Source organism: Cyrtonyx montezumae, unplaced genomic scaffold (genome assembly GCF_038088225.1).
Source record: "Cyrtonyx montezumae isolate F1298 unplaced genomic scaffold, pur_monq_1.0 scaffold_23, whole genome shotgun sequence".
Taxonomy (NCBI): domain Eukaryota; kingdom Metazoa; phylum Chordata; class Aves; order Galliformes; family Odontophoridae; genus Cyrtonyx; species Cyrtonyx montezumae.
In genome coordinates, this window is record NW_027071970.1 from 10,670,719 (window position 1) to 10,692,543 (window position 21,825).

Here is a 21,825-nt window from a genome sequence, read left to right on the forward strand (position 1 = left end):
GAGGACTGCAGCAAAAGCCCCTCCTGGACCAAGGAGTTTCAGACAGAGCTTTCAGGAGAGCAGCTCGGTGACAGCCCCGGGCTCGGGGCTCCGGCACCCGGCGTACCGAGCCGCCCCGGTGACTCAACACGCGCTGGGAACACAAAGAACTTAGCGAGTGGGGGAGCCCCAGCCCTGCGAGTGGCTCGTGGGTGCACCCGCGGCCAAAGCACCGGGCTCAGGGGGCGGCTCCCCGGTGCCCGACACGTGGAGGCGGCCGCGGCCGTACCTTTCCCGTCCATAGAGTGCACGAAATCCCCGCGGTACGTTTTGCTCTTTAATTTCTCCTCCAGATTGAAACTCCTGACGCTGACGATTTCCTCCACGTCCGAGAGGTCCTCGTGCTCATCGTACCTCCTCCTGCCAATGGGCCGCTGCAAGACACAAAGCACACGGGGCGGAAAAGTGAGGTCGGCGGGGAGCGTGATGCGATCAGCGGTAGGGGCACAAAATTCTCCAAGCCTCCCCCGGTGCGAGCCCCAGCCCCGTGCAGCACCTTTTCCATCTCCTGACAGCGATAACAGGTGCTGGGCTGCGAGAAAAGCCAAACAGGGGCGAGGGACACGCGTGGCCCCACCGCCGGTTGTTGTTATTTTGCTACACGTGCACACGGGATCGCTCCGGGGGAAGGGTGGGGGGGGGCGGTATCGTTTACCCCCGGGCACAGCGTTAAGGTTTCGGTATTTACATAATCCCAGGGTTTCCATAGCCACGCCGGAAGCCGCGATTTAAAAGCTGGGCGCATTATGTAACGCCGCGATGGATTCCCTCCCCTCCTCTATCCCCTTATCGGAGCCGGAGCCTGCGCGCTTCTACCGGAGCCCAAAGTCGGGGTAGGAAAGGGTTAACGAGAGCGGGGGGGGACCCGGTGCTGCTGCCCCCGCTCCGCAGCAACGTCGGGGGGTTCAGCACGCACCAGCCCCAGCCGCTGCCCGTGGGGAGGAATAATTCCGTGCCCTCTCCCGTTCCCCTCGGTTAAACCCCCCCGGTGTCTGCGCTGCTCCGTGCTGAGCTCCGGCGCTCTGCCGCCTGCCCCGCTCCCTGTGCGAACAATTGAGCAAAACCGATTAAAAGGCACAAACAGAAAAGAGACCGAAGGCAGCTACACACCAATCTTCTTCCCGAGTCTTTCTCTGCCTTCATTTTTTCGGAGAGTTTCATCACTTAATTGTCATCAGCTCCTGTCCTGCATGTTTGGCCCTATCAGGGAGGAGGGAACACAAAAGGCGGCTGCTAAAGCTCTCGCTAAAGTTGGGCAAGTTTACACCAGCGCTTTTTTGGGGGGGAGGGAAGGGGAGGGGCGGCGATGCGCTGTGCCGGGTCCGAGGGGACCGCGGCTGGGGGGCAGCGCACGGAGCCGAGGGGAGGGCAGCGAGTGGGGCTTTAAAGCCAGCGCGGAGTGCCGGGCGATGCGGGAGAGGAGTTCCCTCGGCAGCAAACTGCAAGCGGCCTTTCCCCGATCCCTTACGTGGACTCAGTTCCTTCTTAAAAGAGGGCACTTCGCTACTCCTGTCCGCTTCTGAACAGCGATGTATGCACACAGCACCTCGCATACCACATCGGTCACATTCAAGCACAGAGTATTAAATATTATGATGAAGAACATTAAAATTCAACTTTGCAGGCCCCTCCTGTAAGGCCCATACTGTCACAAGCCACGGCACACAGATAGGGGCAGGACTTGTCTCTGGCTCTAACACGGCATTTAAGGCAGGGAGCTCCTCTTTCTGCATTGCCAACAACTGTTTGCAGAGTCCTGAGAAACTGTGACCTCTCTAACATCTCCCTGTCTGCAGATGATTGAACTTTATTACCCTATAGAAGTGTTGTATTGCTTATATATTGAAGGGGGGGTTGCAGATGCCAGCGATATGGAATGCATTATTAATCCATGATCCTGGAAAGATGTATGTATATGCTGACCTTTCAGCCAAGATTACTCAGTCTTAAAATTAAATGCATGTGTACATCAGTAGGATTGAGGGCAGAGAACTTGTACAAGACAAATGGACATTACTAGAGACTCGTCAGACAAAAAACACATCATCTATCCAGCCTACACAAGTCCACCAGCAAAGACAGAACGTAGACATAAAAGAAAATCAAGTCATTTTTCTCAGTCCTTTTTGGGACGTGAACTATCTGAGCCTCTCAGTGCACCAAACCAACACACCAAGGACTGTGTTAATCACACACACCTGGAAACATAGCACACATGATTGAAATATGGAAATATGATTCAGAAGTATCAGTTTTAATCTGTAAACCTCCAAGCACGGAAACATGTCTGTAACCTTGTTATAGACAGAAGTGGTTCCAGTTAAGCTACAATTCATTTTCACTTTGAAATACCACTGCAATGACTTTGTGTATTAATACCAAAACACAAAGTCACAAACTTAAAAGAACTGAGGAACCAAAAGGGACAGTAGGGTGTATAGGATCACATCCACAGCTGCATTAGATAGGATGGAGCCATTTAGAGCAGTGTGGAGGCCATGTGCTGCAGGATGCAGGTTAACTGCTGGCAGCTGGCAGAGGGCTCATTTCCCCACAGGGTAATGTCATGGTTTTCTACCAGGGTTTCCATAGTGTCAGGTGGTACTATGAGTTATCTATTCTTACCAGTCCTCCTACAGAAAACACCCAAATACGACTTTAGAAAAAAACTTCACGAGTATCTGTACAGCAGCGTGCAGATTTCTGAAGGCTCTCTGGGAAGAAAATCTTTCTCTGTGTCCATGCAAAAATGGGGTAGACGTTACCTCTAATCAGGGGCAATAGCTGCTTGCTGCTGAAGGGGCCAACTCCCTTTCTCGTGCATGTGTCCCACATTAAGGCTGGTGTTTGCGCACCCAGGGATCGAGTGACCTGATCCAACACACAGCTCAATATGCAAAAAGCTGTATTTTTGTTATGTCGGCTCTCCTGCTCTGCAGCCAGCGGGGCGGTGCAGCTTGCAGGACGGGGTGAGCTGGAGGAAGAGTGCAGGACTACACCCTCTTGGCGGCCTTCTGCTATTGCACTCATCCGAGGTACCAACCAACCCCGGCTCTGAGCTCCCGCATGATTTCACAGCTCCCCGAAGCATTTCTGAGTTAATTAAGCCTGAGTGACTCATTGTTTCAGCTAACTCGAGAGGGGAGAGGTGCGCGTAGCGATGACTAATTAGGGCTGGAAATAAAAGAATTATCCCGCGTAGTTTATGTCTCAGGATGGAGGTGTGAAATGGGATGTAAAGGAAGAAGATGGATATGCTGCTACAGCCGTAATGTTTTCATTGTAAGTGGATTGATTTTTGTTGCTGTTGTCCATTTTAAGACTTAAAACACATAAAGCAGAGCAATATTTTATAATGCTGTTGCACGCTGCCTTTCACACGACTCCTACGGAGTATTACTGTCACCCCTGGAAGGGAACAGCAACAAACAGCATTCAGAGTTGCCTTTAGGAACTCTGAATCAAACTGCTTTCCTCGGAGATCTCTCAGCGCAAACGAACATAAAACCATCAGGTACTTTTGATGTTAGAAAGACTCTGCTTATTTCCTGAGAGGAGAATGAGACAACGCACGAGCAGGTTGTTCCAGGCATGCTTCACATTGTGCAGATTTTAATTTGGCTGTGTCAGCTGCTGTCTGGGGGTATAAATGGAGGGGAAAGCATTGCTGTGTGTGTGTGTGTGTGCGTGCAGACCGCCATCACCTTTACATATAAGAGAAGAACCCTGCAAATAAGATAAAGCTGTTAAGGAGGACCAAAGCAGAGGTATTCCCGATGAGTTGCACTTGACACTTCGAGGCGCAGGAAATCACCTTTAATCAGCGGTTCAGTTGGCGTGTACCCGCAGAGAGGGCCCTCACCCAGCGTTTCTACGGCGCCAATCGTCCGTCTCCGTACCGCAGCTCTTAGCAGCGCGTCTGAGATGCACAGAGGAGCGCCGCACGAACCCTCAGCCGTACAACGCCGGCGCTCGGAGCCGCGCTCACCGCTTCCCCTCAGCGCGGGAGGCGGGAAACGGCAGAGAGGGGCGGGGCGGGCGGCGGTGCGCAGACGCGGAGCGGCGGGCGCGGCCCCAAGCACCGGCAGCGGCCGCGCCGGGCGCCATGGGGTGTTAGCCGCGCAGCTGCTGCCCTCGCTCCGCCGCCGGAAGGAGCCGCCGCCGCCGCCGCCGCGTGCCGCCCGCTTCGTTCCGCTCCTCCGGAGCCCATGAGCCTGAACGAGCACTCGATGCAGGCGCTGTCCTGGCGGAAGCTCTACCTGAGCCGCGCCAAGCTGAAGGCTTCCAGCCGCACCTCCGCGCTGCTCTCCGGCTTCGCCATGGTGAGCGCCCGGCGGGTGAGGGGTGCTGGCCGGGGGCGGGCGGGGCGGCGTTCCCCGTTGGGCTGCTGCAGGATTTCGGTCTCGGCGCGGCGCTGCCTGGAGGGAGGGGGGAGGTAAATAAAACCCCAGCGGGTTCCAGCCGGGCTTTTGGTCCTCGGAGTGAACTGACGCGTTGAGGAGCTCCCGGATCGGCCGCTCGCGGTTCCCTCGGGCGGGGGCTGAGCGCGGTCAGCGGCCCCGGGGCCGCTCGCACGTCGGGGCTGCTCCGGGCGGAGGATGCGGCTTCAGAGCGAAGCTCGCTGTCTGTGACGGTCAAATAAATGTCAGTGCCCTCCTCTGGCGGCTAAAAACAGCCCGCGGGCACTGAGTGACAGGGCGCTGTGTCGGCCGGGTGAGCCGGGGCTGCCGCAGATGGGGGTGTGATTCTGACGGCGAGGGAGGAAGGTGGAAATCCGTGGTTACAGCGCTGGCTTTCGTCTGCTTTCCCCTACGGGGAGTTGTGATTACGTTTGTAGAGCTCCATTGAATTGCATGAGCTGTAAGGGACCCCCGGTGGCCGCGTGGTCCCACTGCCCGCAGTGCTCGGGGACGCGCACAGCCCACGGGCGGCACCGCCTCTCTGTGCACCGCCCTCAGTGTGAAAACTTTCCTTATCCAATCTAAATCTCCCCTCGTTTAGTTTGAAACCGTTTCCCGTTGTTCTTTCACGCTGTTCAAGAGCCCGTCCCTTCATTCTTACCGCCTCAGCTCTCAGCCCGTGCTCGCAGGGAGCTGTGCATCCCTTGGCTCCTTATAATGACCCTCTGGGCTCACCCAGCGGGTCCGCGTCTCTCCTGTGCTAAGGACTCCACGTCTTGAAACGTTATTTAAAATTTAAATGCAGTTATTTAAAAGTAATACTTAATCTCATATATCTCTTTGTCTTTTCTTTAAACATCTGTTCTGTGGGGTGGGTGTGGACCTATGAGGTCAGGCTGCTGCTGCTTTCCAAGGGGCTCAGACAGCTGGGAGTGCTGCAGTGTGAAATCACAGCTTTGGGCTAATTCAGGAGAAGCCGCTCTGTTCTGATCAGCAGAACCTCTCGTTGCCCCGAGTGTTACGTGTCCATATTGATCACGTTTATTTTTCTGGAAGTTACCCTTTCAAAAACAGTTGTACTTTTGTTTTCGTTGACAAAGTGATGCTGGAAATCATCTCGTAACCCCATTGGCGTGTTACAGATAGTCAGCTGCTGGGACTTCCTCATCGGGCTCCAGAAGAGCTGATTTAATGTTCAAGTATTTTTAGATTTCTTTTGAATAACTTTGCTTATCTGCTCGAGGAGTGCTTTCCGCACCGAGGAGCAGGGCCTGCTTTCTGCTGTCACGCCTCGGCACTGTTCCCTGTGTACTGTGGATTCCTCAGCACCTGATGTCTGAACAATGGGCTGCTGCGGTGCAGTCTGGTCCTGGATCTAAGACTTAGTAGAGCAATTAAGAGTCATTGTTCCTCCCTTTTCCTTATCATCGAGGAAGAAAGAGCCCAAAAGATGCATCCAGGACCTCCCAGCAGATTGCTGGGAATTGCTGGTGTGGAATGTGCTTGGTTCCTGCCTGCTTCTTTGATCCTTGGTCTTGTATTAAACCGTGCTTGCATCCTTTAGTACCAGCTAAGTGTATTCCCGCTGAACTGCTTCTTGGTCGTTAGATGAGGATTAATCCAACTGCAGCCGTTTTGCAGAGGCTTTCCCCTCCAGATTAGTGGAGCATGCCCCAGTTAAATGACCCGTGCCAAAGACGCGATTGCAGTGAGCAGTGATGTGTAGAGCATGATGCTCAGCCAGGTTTCAAGCTCATGGGTGTTACGTTTCCACAGAGGACTTACTGGAAGCTGCTTTACCGTGGGTGTTGGTTCTGAGCCTGTGCACCAGGGTGTTACACTCTGTGTTGGCTTGCAGTGATGCAGGCTCTGGTGACTGGAGAGTGATGTTAGTGATGCTCCTCGGTGTTTCCACTGTGCAGGTGTATGAGTGCTGTTGTCCAGTGCTGTGTGTTACCTCGATGCTGACCATCTCCACTGGACATTGCAGAGCGTATCCAAAAATCATAGGGAAGCTATTCAATCCCAACAGCTATCAAAGTGGAGAAGTCAAATCGGCCCTACCCCTCCACCAGCAATTAACAGCTCTATGAGGAACCTAAGCTGAAATCAGGGATCTAAATTACACAGCCTCGGTGGTTGACTTCGTTATATTTAGAATTTGGAGGATGTGGAATTTGGAGGATGTGCCTTACCAGAGAGTGCACTTGTAAATACTTCTGATGATTCAAGCTGGGCAGACTGTTGCAAGTAGTAATGTACAGGCTTGGAATGGTATTGTCAAAGAACTGTCTGCCATTGCCTCTGAAGGAGCTGATGCTGTCTTCTGACAGCCTGTGATTAAGTTGGAGAGCGCTCAGAAACTGTTTGCTGCTGCTATTGCCCTAACAACAAAGCAGTTATCTTCTCTCCAGCAGAGTCTCGAGTGTCAATGTGACCTGCTGCACGGGTGGCTCTCAGTTCAGTTCTCCCTTCTGTTTTCCTTCTGATCGTTGTCTCTCCTGTCTCATTTTCCTAGAGTGCTTCCAATTTGAGGGAGCCTGATTGCTAAACAGGATCTGAAACTTATAAAACTGGGAAATAGCGCTGAAATTTGAAATGGGTCGTTAATTTCTGTCCCCCCTATGGTCAAATGAGCACCCAACGAGCCAGGGCTGTTACTTATCCTGCATTTATGTGGCCATTGGAGTCTCATTTGCAGCGACCAGTCCTTTATAGAAAATAGTGTTGTTGCTGATGAATTGCTTTAGCAGCATACCGTGGCTCACTTCTTGCTGTTTGTCAGAGTCACTGTGGTAGTGCTCTGCTACGGACAGAAACCTCAGGAGTGCTCTGCATTTTCTTTTCAAAGTGCTCTCATGAGACATGGAGCCGTCATACACCAGCCAGTGAAATGAACTTGGTTCGGGGTATTGAGTTGTAAATAGAACTGAAATGTCAGCAGCTTCTTTTTGAATTTGATTTCTCACAGTATGGTATTATTCAGGCTCCCGTAACTGAAATCCAGGATTGTTGAAGGCTTTGACATGACACGTGCCCCAACTCAGTCGTCCCTTGAAAGTGTGAGTGCCGTCCTCTGTAGTCTCACGCAGACTCCAGTCTTGCATCCTTAAATCACGAGAGGCCCTTAGCTTTGTCAGGAAGCTCTGTTTCAGACTTGCAGCTTTGTCAGGGCTGCAGTAAATCCGTCGATCATATCTGTAGGATGACCTGAAGTTAAAGTTAGCTCTTCTCTGAGCCAGGGATTAGCACAGATGACCTCTTGAGGTGTCTCCCAGCCTACGTTACGCTATGGTTGTGCTCTGAGGCAGGGTGCTTGCAGCAGCCCCACCAGCAGTGCAGTACAAGTCAGGTGGCAAGTGCTCTGAGAAACTTTAAAAGCAGTGAAGACAGAGAAGCAGGTTATATTGGGTAGCATGGAGACGTCGGTGCCCTGAGGTCACAGAGGAAAAAGTCCTGTGTGGAACATCAGCATTTGTGTGTCAGTCCACACTTCATGTGGGCTTGGATCCTAGCAGACGTGCTCACCAGGGCCCTGGCATTGCAAGCAGGACCTCACAAGAGCAGTTCTCATCTGTTGATCTTGAAGTTGCAGCAGGAGCAAAGGAGACAGGAACTTCTCGTGCTTTGCATGGCTGTTTGAAAGCAGATGCAGGGCCTCATAATGAAAAATGGAGCTTTTTGTTTTAGGTGCCTGGCCTGTGCTGTTTACTTTCTTTAGAATGGTAAGCCTGCAACTGAGAAGTGTTGGCAGTTTTTCTGCTATTTTCCAGTGAAAGGTTCCCAAAGCAGCTTCCTTGGTGGTTCGAGGAGGCAGAAAACACAAACTGATTTCTCACTTGTGGGTCAAGCAGGAGTTACTGTGCCAGGCGGAGCACGAGGCAGCTTTGCTGTGCCCCCTGTGGAGGCTTTCTATCAACTTCAGTAGGCTTTGAAATCCTTTGGGCATTCTGCATCCTACAACCTCCATTTGAAGGGAATTCTGAAGTATCCATTGATGCTGAATGAATGCAAAACAGAAGCACTTTCTTGCTTTCCCTGCTCCTTTCAGGGCTTTCTAACACCAGTGTCACAACTGCAATGGAGTGTTTCCCTTTTGCTTAAGGGTATTTCTGTACAACTAATTGCTTTTTTTTCCCTTTCCTGTCTGTGAATGCTGAAAAATTCTCATGTCTTTGTTTCTTAGGCATGTTGCGTTTTCTCATCAGGGAAAACTTAAGAAAAACATCCAGCTCCCTTTCTGGAGAGCCCATATCCTGCAAAGAGCTGTCAGCTTTGGTGAGCAGCACTGAATGCATTCAAATGTTCCAAGTGTGTATTTTTTACACTGGTGCCTTGGAGGGCTGAGTCTATGAAGCTGTGATCTCTTCAGCATCAGGAGAAATATGTTTCCAGCTGCTGTAGCTTTTCAAGTGGGCAGATGGCTTCTGCTTTGTTCCCCTGCTCTCAAACTGGGAATACTGGGTGGTGTGCAGCAGTGCCTTGCTGGCTGCCAGCTTTCTGCACTGCCTTTCAGATGGTGTTGGTGTGCCTGTAATTATTCCTACAGTGACGGTATGCTGGTTGCACAGTATGGTTTGAGCTGAAGGAAGTAACACCCTTCCTGCTCATGAGCTGGACTTGGTGTGTGTCAGAAAGCATTCTGAGAAGCGACGTGGGGCCGCCAGCGCAGCAGGCATCCTGTGCAAAGCTGCTCTGCCTTAACACATCTGTCTGTCATGGGCAGTGAAACCTTGTTTGTGCTGCTCAAGCTCAGGTGTCACCTGTTCTGTCAGGGTGTTGTGGTGGCAGGTACCCATGGGGAGATGTCCAGCAGTGGTAAAGCACAGCATTTTTCCTCGGGAGATCTCACGTTCCTGGTCTGGACCTCTGCTTTTGGGAGAGCAGATCTCCCTGTGATGCTCTCTGCACAGAGCTCTCTGAATGCGTGAATGCTACTTAAATTACACTGTTTTCTTCTGAGGTGCTCTTTGGCTTGCATTTCAGCAAAGCCAAATCGAAACTAGGAACTTCTAAATGGCATGTAATTATTTGGGATCTCCTTCAGCTCAGCCTCAGTTAAGGGAAAGAGATTTCTTTCCAACATTGTTGAGATGGGAATTGCTCCAGGGCACCAATCTGCTGGAACTCAGAGCATGACTGACCTTCAGAATTGGATGCTTGGCACCATTACACGGAGATGCTGATTAAAGAAATGTAAAATGTTATCAATATTTGGTGAATTAAATACTTAAAAACTGATGTGCTTTTTTATGAGGAAAAAAAAATTATCTTACAGTGTTCCTTAGTGTCTTATTTGGTTGTTACCCTAGCAAGTGCTAGGGTGGAGGATTAAAATGTCCTGCAAGAGTGGGAAATCATGAGTCTGAAACAGACCTAGCAGCCGAGGTTTCATATTTGAGCTACGCACCAGAAAATATACATGGAAAAAAATGTTGATAAGTATGAAAATGTCTCCTGAGTGGTGAAGATTTGCAGTTGTACTGTGAGAAGCACAGCATGGGAAGCCCAGCATCCCACGAACGCATGGGGGCTTACAGAGCAGTCCCTGCTGAAGGCAGACCTGACGCCCATATGTTTATCCTCTCAACTGTGAAGTTTGTCACAGCTGAGAAGTGGTTATTTTAAAACCTTGATGCAAGAGTTGTGTTTGTATTACTGTAATTTCTTGTGGAGTTTCTTTAACACTTGGATGCTGCTCACTGGTTTGGCTGGTTGGTTGGGCTATGATGATAAGAACTCTCAATAAAAGGATTAAAATATTGGCACGTGGCCTCGAGCGCCTGTTGGAGCGTGTGTGAGTGAGAGCCTTGGTTGGCTTAATGCAGGCAGTGAGAGCCGGGGTGCCCTAGGGTGTGCTGGCTCTGTGTGTGTGGAGCTGGGATCCCAGACTTGGTGCAGTTTGGCCCCAACTCTGGCAAAGTGAGATCTGAGTACTGGAACTGCTCTACACCTGTGTGTGAGCATTGCTCTGTGTGAGCTGCTGATGGCTGTGTGTCTGAGGTGTGTGCTGTGGTCAGAGCTCCTGTGAGGCCGTCTGTGGGGTGCAGCAATGGGCTGAAGCTGTGCTGATGAGATGCAGGAGATGCTCTCCCAGCAGCGTGGCTGGGCACAGCTTCAGAGCTTGGTGCTCATACTGCTTGTCGTCCCTTGAACAGGAGGATTTCTGCTGTAAACACCAGAGCACAGAGCAGGAGATGGAAGGAGTCGTGGGCTTTGAAGGCAGGCTGCAGCCTTCACAGGCATTCATCTTACGATGCCTGCTTCTAATGGCTTCACAGCATTCGTTCTGCATACGTGTGGGACACAAAACATTTCATAACACTCAGCAATACTTATCATCTGTGATAAGAGATCAAAAGCTGCCACTTCAGCAGTGCAACAGAGAACTCTTTCACCTTGTGATCAGCATACTGGGACTTCTAAAACCCAGCTGCTCTGTGGGATGAGCTGCAGGTGGCCGTGCTGTTGGTAGCTTTTGTGCGTGCTGACGGGCGGCTCTAATTTGAGCAGTACGAGAGGGCAGCCTTGTGTGATAGCTCCCACCTAAGTCTGAAGTGCAGTGCAGCCTAGTGATGTGTGTGGGTCAGGTGAAGGTGCTTTTATTGTCTCAGCATAAACAATGAGAATGACATGCTTAATTCAAAATCAGAATCGGTGGACGAGTGGCATGTAACAGAGGTAATTACATCTCCTTTTTTTTCCCCTTTCAGGTGGCCATGGTAGAAGTTCAACTCGATGCAGAACATGACTACCCACGAGGTCTCTTGATAGCCTTCAGTGCCTGTACTACTGTCCTTGTTGCAGTTCACCTTTTTGCACTCATGATAAGTACCTGCATTCTTCCAAACATAGAGGCTGTTAGCAACGTGCATAATCTCAACTCTGTAAAGGAATCTCCTCACGAGCGTATGCATCGGCACATTGAGCTTGCCTGGGCGTTTTCTACTGTCATTGGGACTTTGCTCTTCCTTGCGGAGGTGGTATTGCTGTGCTGGGTGAAGTTTCTTCCCCTGAAGAAGAACCCCCTTGACCCAGCTCAGAACAGCAGTTCCAGCATCACGTCAGGACAGGCAGCAGCCATTGCATCGACGTCCATCATGGTTCCCTTCGGACTGATTTTCATTGTCTTTGCAGTCCACTTCTACAGGTCACTGGTGAGCCATAAAACAGACAGGCAGTTCCAAGAACTGAATGAACTTGCTGAATTTGCACGGCTCCAGGATCAGCTGGACCACAGAGGTGATGCCATCTCCCCAGCTGTTACCCACTTTGCATAAACCTGTACTTAAACAAAATAAAGCCACCGTTGTGCTCTGCCTTATGTCCACTTCCCCATGCGTGACTGTTCCAACTGCTGATTTTCTTTTCAATAGAGGTTTGTAAATGTTTGAAAAACAAACCAGTTCTCATCGTGACATGGCTGTCTGACAGCAGAAGGAATGGATGCTGGGTATGTGTGAGCCACACGCTCATCCCTGTGTGAGTGCTCTCGTTTGCTTCTTGTTGCCACTGAATGGTGGCTACACGAATGCAGGGAGAGTGACACTGTATGTTTGGGTGTTAGGAGTGGACAGAGCTTTTTTCTCTTTATTTAATGTTGGCATTTATTAGAAGATACTGCTTGTCCAGTCCATGTTGCATGGCGTGATACAAATTACTTGGGATATGCAGCAATTAGCACTTAGCTTTGGTGCTAGTGCTGTTCTCTCTCTCAGGCTGACAGATGGTGGAAGGGAAAGCTCTCCCACCACTTTCCCCAAGTGTGTTTTGCTGCCAAGTAATTATGACATCAGCGACTTTCCAGAGCCCTTTCCTGTGGCAGTTACACATTGTATAACTCACTGAACACCCGTGATCAGTTCTGCTGCAAAGTGGTGTGGCCACAGGAGTAGGAATGAGACTACCGTGCTCTTCTTTGGAAGAAAATAAAAGCAATAACTGTTTTAAAGTTCTCACGAGCTGGCATATATTATCTGGAGAGATAGAACTGCCTCTTTTCCATTTAGGAGTCTTCTTTTAAAAGAAGGACCTAAATGGAAATTATCACTGGATAATTTTTTTGCTTGAAAATCAGAACCACTGCTGCTTTTTTCAAGGTCAAAGTAGCAATTGTTTTATACTTTTATATTCAAATATATATTTTTAATAAGCCCTCAGATAGAAGCAGCTAAAGGTGCTTTCTCTGCATTGGATTCCCAAGTAATTAGCTATGCCTTGGTCTTCCTTGTTCAGAAAGTCTTCTGCTTGCTGAAGTGTCATCCACAATAACTTAGATATTTCTTGCTCCCGGAGGATCTGGAAGGCTGCTTTTATCTCTGTAGATTTATTTATGAAAGTAGATGATTTGTAGCTAATGCTGCTGCCTACTTCCAGATGTGCATCTGAGCCATAGTGAGGCTGTGGTGTCTTTTTGTTGTATTTCTTCCTTAAGGAAAACCTTCCCTCGGGGCGCTCAGGGAGGAGGTTTGGCTGAGAAAGATGCAGCAGTAGTCCTGAGCTGCTGCAGGAATTCCAGCTGTGCCTGTAAGTGGATTTGCTTTGGAATGCAGCTCTTGTGCAGAGCAGCTTTGGTTTGGAATGGGTAAAAGCCCTTTCTGAACACAAGCTGAGAAGGGTTTCTGATCTAATGGAAATAACCTTTACCTCCTGCTGTAGCTGCCACTGTGGAGCACAGACTGTGGTGCTGGTGGGTTTTGTAAATCAGACCCGAGTGAGCCTGTGGTCTCTTACACTCGGTCTCCATCTCAGGTTATCCTGGTGTATTTCCACTCAGTGGGATGTGGAAGGTGTTGGCAGTGCTACCCATGGTACATCTGTGTTCTGAGAAACAGCCATTAGGAGAGGACTTGGTGTTTGTCCAGCAGGTTTCTTGGGGTATCCTCTGCTCAGAGGCAGGGAGCAGTTTTCTGTGCCAGTTTCCCAGGGCCCCGTGGTGTACAGGGGCCTGGCAGGATTTTCTCTAGCTCTGCCATCGTGCTGTGTTTCAGGTATAGGTATTTTCATACTGGTGTGAAGCTGTCAGTGCTGAGAATTGTGTCTCCAGTTCCTCATGCATTTGTTCATGAGGTGCTCTAAAGGTTGTGATAGCGAAGGCAGAAGGAAAAGAGCATTCCAGACCACGGTAACTCGGAGGCACTCAGTGTGTTTTCCTGTCTTTCAGTGGAATACTGATCCCATCTGGGAGAGGAGATGTTAAAGGCATCAGGAAACGGGTTTGACTCGATGCTCGTTCTGGAACAAGCAGTCAGAGGGTGCTGTAGGGTGAAAAATTATGCATTTGTCTAAATTATCTATTTAAAACTCCTAACATTTTGAATGTAAGTCCAGAAAGTATATAATCCAAGCTTATTTTGTAAAGTTATTTGCTGTTGTTGGTAAGTTTCTGGATTTCTTTTTATCTTGTGGATCTTTTATGAAGTGAGAGGAAAGTGTTTTGTTTAGGAAATACAGAATTACAAGCTTATTTTTGTAACTTTCTCAAGCCAGTGGATTCTAACCTACTGGAGCTTTTAGCTACAGCCACTGCACCGACTGTCTTCTGCACTTTGATCTCTGATATCAGGAGTGTTTCTCTCATTTTCCAGCTGTGGAAGTGGTCCTGAACGTTGTGCCTTGGACACAGTGCTGTAACTGTGCCAGAGGCAGTGAGCAGCCCCCCCACAGCTCCAGAGGTTGAGTGCACTTCAGTTTGGTTTTTATTCTCTATTTATACTAACGGTATTTCACGTTTACCTCAAGAATTTTCAATGTCAGTTATTGTATATCAATTATTTAGATATAAAGTAACTTCAGATAATGAAATAAAAGATACTCAGCTGTTGCTGATTGTTGCCTAGATGCCTAAAAACACTTATTTTCTCTCTGTTGCCTCTGTTTGCCTGTGCTGTGCTCACCCTCCCGGGGTTTCTGAGTAGGTTATCTTCCAGCTGCTGTGAAAAGGGACCACGCAGCTGTGATGAAGACGTGGTTGGGATGAGGTGAACTAACCCCACGCTGTCCTGCAGTGATTCTCAGCAGTCAGCCACAACCTCATCGCTGCCAAGAGGAGGAGCCAGGAGCTGGGCCGAGAGTCACTGCATCCCCAGCACATTTTATTGGTGTTGAATGGGTTTTATTTGCTCGTTGCTCAGTGTGTTTAAGGTGGGTGGGAGGGGACCTGAATCGAAGCTGGCTGCACAGGGGCAGTTGTGGGGGGCAGGTGAGGCTGACACAGGATGACACTGCAGTGCGTGAGGAGCCCAAGATGGTGTTCGTGCATCTTCTTTCCTTCAGCATCCTGTTACTCGCTTTGGCTGTCAACAAACATGGCTTGGGCCTCTGCTAAAACGCCATCAGGATCAGCTAGTTCAATCTAAATAAAAAAAATGGAAACCAATTATGCAGTGTAATTAAAGAGGTGTAAAGTTTGTAGGTATCGATTAACGTCAGCAGAGCATCTCCCCTGCAGCAGGGCTGCAGTTCACACCACGACCTCTCAGTCCCTAATTCAGAAACACGGCTGTGCTTTAATTCCATTACACTCTGAACCCCCATTTGTCCCCTCGCATAGCTCAGCGTGGAGTGCTGCATTGATTCTCCTTCAACAAAAACACGTTCCTGGGCAAAACTGGCTTTGGTCTCAGCCTGCAGTTTCAGACAGTGAGTAATGTGCAACTGAGCATCAGTAAGTGACGTGAGTCCCTGCCTTCAGGAGGGGAGCATGCAGATAACACAGGGCCGCACTGAAGCTGTGCCAGGAGCTTGTCATCTTGCTCTCGCTTGCTTTATCTCCCCACACATGCTGGGGGCTTTGTGTGTGTGTCCTCCCCAGCAGACGGGGTCCTTGTTTCCCTGAGCCTTACGAAGCCCTGGCTGCAGTAACTATGGCAGCTGCTGCTCCGAGGCCGCGTTGTCCTTCCCCCAGCACAGCTGAGGCCCTCTCAAACACGTCCTCCTGTTCTCATTTTCCTTGCACACCTTGGAAGGACAGAAGGCTGAGTGTCCCCTAACGCTGCTACTGATGGTCATTTGACAAACGGTTTATGGAAACCTGCAGTCAATTTTTCTCTTTTTATGTTTCTTCATTCCTATTTGCAGATCAATAAATCTCTCCCAGCTGAAAGCACAATAACGGCGGTGAGAGCTGATGCTTTCATTTAGTTCATAAAAACAGGGAAAACTGGGTCATAATTTGGTCTTCAGGGGAGTTAATCAAGCTGCAGGACCCGAGCATCCTCCCTTAGCAGCAATAAAACTCGCCCTGTGCTCTGGGCTGAGCTGCTGGAGGGGCCTGCCCTCTCTGGGTGACCTTGGACAAACCATGCAGGGTAAAGATTTTTGGTTACAGAAGTGCTGCTCTTTGTGTAAAATCGGGGCTGCTTTTCTCTGGTGTTTGGTTTTTATTACCCTGTGCTGTGTGAGAGTGCCTCAAACCTGGGGGAGGAACGGCCCGTCACAAATGTTGAAGAGGACCTTACTATAGAAAGCAGATGTGGAAGAAATTAGGAGCAGAGGAAGGTCAAGAACTTCACTGGCTGTGAGGGCTCTGTTCTCTGCATCACTGGAAGAAAGCAGCTGTACGTGCCAGGCTGAAGCCATCGATTGTTGCTGGTCAGCCCTCAGCAAAGCTCTTGCTTGTTCAGCTGCTCCCAAGGGAATGGGGCAGCAGGGACACTGGTGTGGGCACTGCCAGGTGCTGGGGAAGAGAGCTGGCACTGGGGCTCAGCTGCTTTGGTGAGGTCTGGTCAGCCTTAGCTGCTGGGCTGAGAGAAACCATTTGGTTTTGACACAGACCCCACTGTTGTCTCTGTGGCTGTTGTCTGTATCTCCTTTGTGCTGGGTCAGAGCTCCACGTGGTTGTGGAGTGGAAGTGCAGGCAAGTCCCAGGCTCCAGTGGGGCCTCGTGCCACCGAGCTGCTTGGCCCTGTGGGACGTCCAGGTTGCCTCTAACCGGGAGAGCACAGACCTGAGAGAGACTGCTTAAAGAGAAAGCATGGCCCAGACAGGCACCGTGAACTCTACCGAGTGCTGTTGGTGTAAACATCATTAGCAAAACCAGCATTTCCAAGCAATTACCTTTGGGATTGGATACGGAGTAGGGGCAGGAGCTTCATCTCTGCTCAAGTCGATCATGGTCCCACATTTTGGTACATCTGTCACCCAGATGCCTTCAAGCAATTGTCCCTTATCAAAGTAGAAGAATCTGCCTGGACCATGCTTCTTTCCATCCTTCCAACCTCCTTCGTACCTATTATTATTTGCTGCAATCAAAGACACGAGCAGACCATGACGTTTGCATGCGTTCATCAAGAAGCTACGTACAAAGGCTGCAGCACCCTGATGTGCCCATTCATTGCTCACGTCACCGGAGGATCCCGGGGCTGCGCTGCCTGCTGCTGCACTGCTCTGCTCTGCGCTGAGCTCCCCCTGCCAGGCACAGTGGTTCAATCCGAGCTGCAGCTCATTGTGACCTCCGCTGGAGATCTCTTTTCTTTCAGCCCTGCCGGCACGTGGGCGCGCTTCCAGCGGTCAGACTGAATGTGTTCAGCTTACGGGTATGAAATAATCACTCTGGCTAATTTTAACCAGAAGGAATCCAGCTCCGTGGGGTCCCGGGCTCTGCCTGGGGCAGCAGGCCCTCGAGCAGCTGCTAAGCTCAGAGGTGTCTGGTTTTAACAGCAAGGATGACTGGGATGGGAGCAAAGTGGTACAGACGAATGAGTTGCCCCTGAGAGCGTGCATTGGTGTCATCAGGATGAGCCACTGATCCAAAATGGGTTTACAGCCAGCAGAGAAAGCACAGACATGTACACAGTGTGCAGAGGGGGGGTCAAGCTTGCTCCTCCTGGCTGCTTTGCTTAGCCTTGAGATTGTCCCCAAGAAAAATGAGGAGGTTAATAATAATGACCTGTGGTGATGATCTTCAAACATTCCTGGAATCGGTGTTTTGTACTGCAAAGGACTGGGATTCTTAGCTCTGGGGGAAAATGTTGAATCACTACCAAAATAAGAGGAGAAAAGAATCCAGATTTCTATTTTATGATGGGATTGCACCCAACATTTCCAATCTGCAATACACTCGAGTGTGATATCTGGGAAGGGATCGTGTACTGATGAACCCTTGCGCTCTCTCAGTGTGAGACTGTGTCAGAAGCACAAGAGGGGATGGAATGAGCCCAGAAAAAAAAAGAAAAAGAAAAAAACCCCACAACCCTGTTGTTTGTAATGTACTGGAAAACTGACTCTGTGGTATGCAGTAGCTAGAAAGCATGCCTGGCGACATGCCTGCCTTGAAAACAGCGATTTGTTCTTCTCTGACCCAACAATGTATTATCTCTAACCCTAACCATCTCATTTAAATGTAAACCACACTCAAAGCAAGCTTCCATGTGTGTGGCCTTAAGCATCGCGTGCCTGCCCTTGCCCAGACTGCTGCCTTCAGCCCAGAGCCCCGAGAGAGGCAGCAGGCAGGGCAGCAGCCTCTGCCCCACCACAGGGGCAAGCAGCACCACGATCCTCCTGGGGGAAGGGACCGTCACCTCTCGGTGTGTTTCACGCAGCTACCGCGGGTACTTACGCAGGTACAGCATCCCCTGCCCGTCCGGCCGGTCTGCCGCCCACTGCCCCTCGTAGATGGAGCCGTCTCTGTAGTACATCCGTCCCCAGCCGCTCCTCAGCCCGCTGCTCCACTCGCCCTCGTAGCTCTCCCCGCTGGCGTAGAACATCATCCCGTAGCCCTGCACGGCAGCAGAGGCGGTCCCTGAGGAGCCCCTCTATCAAAAGGCGTTGATCTCTTGATATGCTGCTCCTCTGTTTATTGCCGTTAGATACAGCTGATGGCAGCCCAGCTCAACTTCCGTTTGCGTGTTGCAGGAGATGAGAGAGGTGATGCTATGGGATTTTATTGGCTGATTATCATATTCCCATAACAGAATCTCAGGTCTGTATCTCAGTGTATTGTTTTTGGCACGACTGCTGCTAATATTTAGCTGAAAGCAGGTTCTACTGGTATACAAACCTGGGGACACATGACCTGGGTGATATGCCTCTCCCAGGGGGACGTGATGTCTCTGACAGTGCTGATGTCTCCTGCAGTCTGCAGCACCCCAGGCTGGCAGCCCCTGCCCGGCCCTGGGCAGACCAACAATCTCCAGAGCCACTAACAATGGACTTTGCATCTGCTCCGTCCATAAACACAAACAGCTCTTGCTCCTCAGACCATCTCTCAGCTTGTTGCTGGTGGTCAGTGAACTTCTAAACGAAGTCCATTAAGTGTGTGTGAGCTGGAAACCTCAGGGAGGTGTTCACCTCATGTCTGTGGTGGCCAGGTTACAGACCCCCTACAGTGGGGCACAGTACTACTGAGAAACATTTACGTGTTAGAAATGAGTTTTCCCATAGGAAGAAAGCAATGATTTACCTTGGGGAAAAAAAGGACAGTTCTGTAAGTACCTGATTCTTCACAGCACTAATTCCATCAAGGTTCTGGGATGCAAAGGGGGGGATTTTGTAGAAGAAGAAATCAATCCAGATATTGTTGTTGGGATGGCATTGTGAATGTTTTGTCAGAGCTCAGACAAAAGACATTCCCAGGGAATGAGGGAAGGAGGTCCTGCAAGGAGGCTGCAGCTGGAGAGCTGCACACCCATGAGAAGCATAGGAGGCCATGAATTTAACTTGGGAGAGGACCCGAAGGCAAACACAAGGTTTCCACTGGCAGATCAGAAAGCCCTAAAAGGATTTTGCTCATAGGACTGCAGTTGTTTTTAGCAGATGACTTCCTCGTTGTGCTTCCTGTAGAAAAGCTGGTGATTTATGTGATGAGCTTAATTCCCAAAATAACTCATATTTTGTGCTTAATGTGCTGTAAAACTTGCAGCACAGTGCTCCTAAGCTGGCTCTTCTCGCAGCGCTTGCAGTGCACGCTCTGTGGACAAGTTCCTCCTGCCACTGCAAGCATGCAAGTGCTGGGGTCAGGACGTGCTCCCGTACGGACACACAGCCTGACCCACCTGGCAGTGGGGGCTCAGTGCCTGAAGGCACTGCAGGGTGACAATGGCACCCCGGAGCTTCCTGGAGGGACAAGCCAAAGTTTAAAGCAAACCCAGTCCTGAAGGCTGAGGAGGGCGGGGAGATGGCTCTCCCTCCAGGAAAGGGCTTCGACACAAGAGCTCTTTTCATTTTGCTGCACAAACTCATTTCCCCCACAGCCTTTTGGACCTCCCATCTGGGGGACCGGTGCCAGGTGAGAAAAAAAAAATCAGCATTTTAAATGACTGTTCAGTGTTTCAAGGCAGACGCAGGAAATCTCACTTACACATCTCTTGTCCTTTCTCCACCATCCTTCGTACACCTGGTACTCCCTGGTCACGGGGTCCGGAGCGCTGTACGAGCCGTACCCATCCCGCTTCCCACGCTTCCAGTCGCCGTTGTAAATCGCCCCGCTGCGCTTCCAGCGCTGGATGCCTCTGCCTGGTTCAGTGAACAGGAATTGCACGGAGGTGATCACGATGGGGAGGAGCTGTCTGCAGCACCCGCAGCCTGCACGTCTCCGCTCCAGCCCTGCAGCTGAGTGCACTCAGCAGCTCCTCAGCAGCTCTCAGAAATGTGTCTGAACACGTTTTTGCACGGCAGTGTATTCAGCACACGCTGCTGTACGTGGACAAACACACCAACCTCAGACTGACTGCCCCATACAGTGAACCTCCATAAGGACACCTACACTGCTGCTTTTACTCCAAGCGAAGGATCTTACCATGTTTCAGGTTGTCCAGCCATTCTCCAGTATACTGATCCCCATTTATGCCATAGACTGTGTGTCTCAAGCCGCATTTCTGTGCTTTCCTGTCCCATTCATGCCAGAGAGGCTCTGCAGCCCTGGGGTGTTTTACAATGGGCATTGTGTTCTCGGCTGGAAAACAAATGATTGTCAGAAATAAATCAGGGAGAAATTCCAAAGGCAGCTACTGGTAGAACGGTCTGTTTGTAAGCTGCACTTTCATATGCACCTGAGCCAGTAATTGAGGTCCGGGTTTGATTTACACATAAAGATATGGCAAACAGAAAGCACCTAAAAATGCCTATGTACAGAATGGCTCTGTCTGAAAAAAGGCTGGTAGCACGTTAGGAAATGCTAAATGAGCTTCAGCAGGGTGGGTCTGTGTACCTGCGAGAGGACTTTGGGACCCAAGGGGAGGTCAGACCTGTCCTGGCACGGCAGGGACTCAGCAACTCCTTCCTAACGCTGCTCCTCTGCCGGCTCCACGTCAGGAGGGAGCACTCGTTGAAGCAAACAAACAAAATCGCTGACATTTTAGGAAATCTCTCACTGCCAGGGAGTCAAATCTAGGATCTCAGATAAATCGAGCACCTTAGCAAACAGAGTTAACGCCCACCTTCAGCCACCCACTCGGTCGTTCAAAGATCACTTAGCGTCTCTCGCTGCGAACAAAAACGGCATTTCGGTGTCCGCGGTGATCCCTGAACCCCCGGGCAGCGGCAGTGGGAAGCGAGCAGAGCGGACAGCGCTGCACGAGAGCCCGAGCGGTGCGCGCTCCCGAGGCCGGACACGCGCTCGTGCTCCCCGGCCCCGGGCACCAACCTGCAAGCCGCGCTGGGGGCGGGCGGGGGCATCACCGCGTCGTCATAGCAACCCCGGCGGCGCGATGGGAGCTGGGAGCACAGCCCGGAGCCCTGGGGCACGGAGACAGCCGCCTGTAGGTACGGCGGAGAGCTGCGGAGACGGAACGAGAGGTGTATTTCTCGTTAGTTAAGGAGAGGAAGGTGCTCATGCACACTCGTGAAACGCGGTCTGGTTTTGTGCAGAGCCCGAGGATCGCCAGGGACGCGATCAGCACGGAGAAGGCACGGGGCTGCAGGGGACGGGGGAACGGCAGAAACCCGGCGGGGAGAAGGGAAAAACGCTGACTGCAGCCCCACAGCGACAGCCTGCCGTTACGGACACCTTCCGGACAAGGATTTGTAATCCTCAGCGATTCGGGCACTGCATTGCACTGCGGTTCACTGGGAATTTGTCAGTTGGATTGGTTTCCCAACTTGGACAAGTTTGCTTGTTTATTTTCAAGCAAAGTAACCTCGAGACCTCGGTGCTCTACCGCATCTGAAGCAAATCATTCCTGCCTTAAGAGACAGCTGCTCCGAGCTCAGTTTGCTCTCACAAAGCTGAGGGAATCACCAGAGAGAAATGTACACACCAACCGGCAGCTCCAGAGGCAATAATTTAAGTTTATTCTGGGAACTTTGTAGAATAAATAGAGGGGAAAAAAAACCCCAACATTTAGAGAAACCTATGCTGAAATTCCTTAAAGGTGAAGAATGTGACAACAGCACGCTGTGAAGGCAGGATGCTCAGATGTGTGTTGGACTGCTGCTACATTCAGTTTAG

General features: G+C 50.6%; 3 protein-coding genes across 4 annotated transcripts in view; 1 reads left to right on the plus strand and 2 right to left on the minus strand.

Annotated features, from left to right (window-relative positions):
* The window catches only part of KDM2B (lysine demethylase 2B), a 96,429-nt gene extending 95,194 nt beyond the window's left edge, over positions 1-1,235 (minus strand). Inside the window, exons 1-2 of the mRNA XM_065739197.1 lie at positions 1,150-1,235; positions 269-413 (exon numbers count right to left, since the gene is read on the minus strand). Coding sequence (XP_065595269.1) covers positions 269-413; positions 1,150-1,200 — 196 coding nt within the window. The 5' untranslated portion in view covers positions 1,201-1,235. The remainder of the gene's footprint in view (positions 1-268; positions 414-1,149) is intronic.
* Positions 312-13,155, plus strand: LOC136050342 (calcium release-activated calcium channel protein 1). 2 transcript variants are annotated; one of them, XM_065739199.1, is made up of 2 exons: positions 312-477; positions 11,153-13,155. In XM_065739199.1, exons 1-2 carry the CDS (start codon positions 406-408, stop codon positions 11,717-11,719), a joined length of 639 nt encoding a protein of 212 aa, XP_065595271.1. In that variant the 5' UTR covers positions 312-405; the 3' UTR covers positions 11,720-13,155. The 2 variants fall into 2 exon arrangements, with proteins under 2 accessions (XP_065595271.1, XP_065595270.1); XM_065739198.1 differs by lacking the exon at positions 312-477 and adding an exon at positions 4,134-4,361.
* Positions 13,156-14,701: 1,546 nt separating this feature from the next.
* On the minus strand, positions 14,702-20,352 carry MORN3 (MORN repeat containing 3). Its single transcript, XM_065738682.1, has 5 exons — positions 20,176-20,352; positions 19,738-19,892; positions 17,998-18,193; positions 16,497-16,681; positions 14,702-14,793 (listed from the first exon to the last, which is right to left on the minus strand). The coding sequence occupies exons 1-5, from the start codon at positions 20,318-20,320 to the stop codon at positions 14,722-14,724; spliced, it is 753 nt and encodes a 250-aa protein (XP_065594754.1). The 5' UTR covers positions 20,321-20,352; the 3' UTR covers positions 14,702-14,721.
* Positions 20,353-21,825: the final 1,473 nt, after the last annotated feature.

Coding starts and splice junctions, on each gene's coding strand:
- LOC136050342 (XM_065739198.1), top strand. CDS start 4,248: ATGAGCCTGAACGAGCACTCGATGCAGGCGCTGTCCTGGCGGAAGCTC. Junction 4,362..11,152: donor TGCTCTCCGGCTTCGCCATG/GTGAGCGCCCGG, acceptor TTCCCCTTTCAG/GTGGCCATGGTAGAAGTTCA.
- MORN3 (XM_065738682.1), bottom strand. CDS start 20,320: ATGCCCATTGTAAAACACCCCAGGGCTGCAGAGCCTCTCTGGCATGAA. Junction 19,893..20,175: donor GCTGGACAACCTGAAACATG/GTAAGATCCTTC, acceptor TCACTGAACCAG/GCAGAGGCATCCAGCGCTGG. Junction 14,794..16,496: donor CTCCGTATCCAATCCCAAAG/GTAATTGCTTGG, acceptor TTTTTTATTTAG/ATTGAACTAGCTGATCCTGA.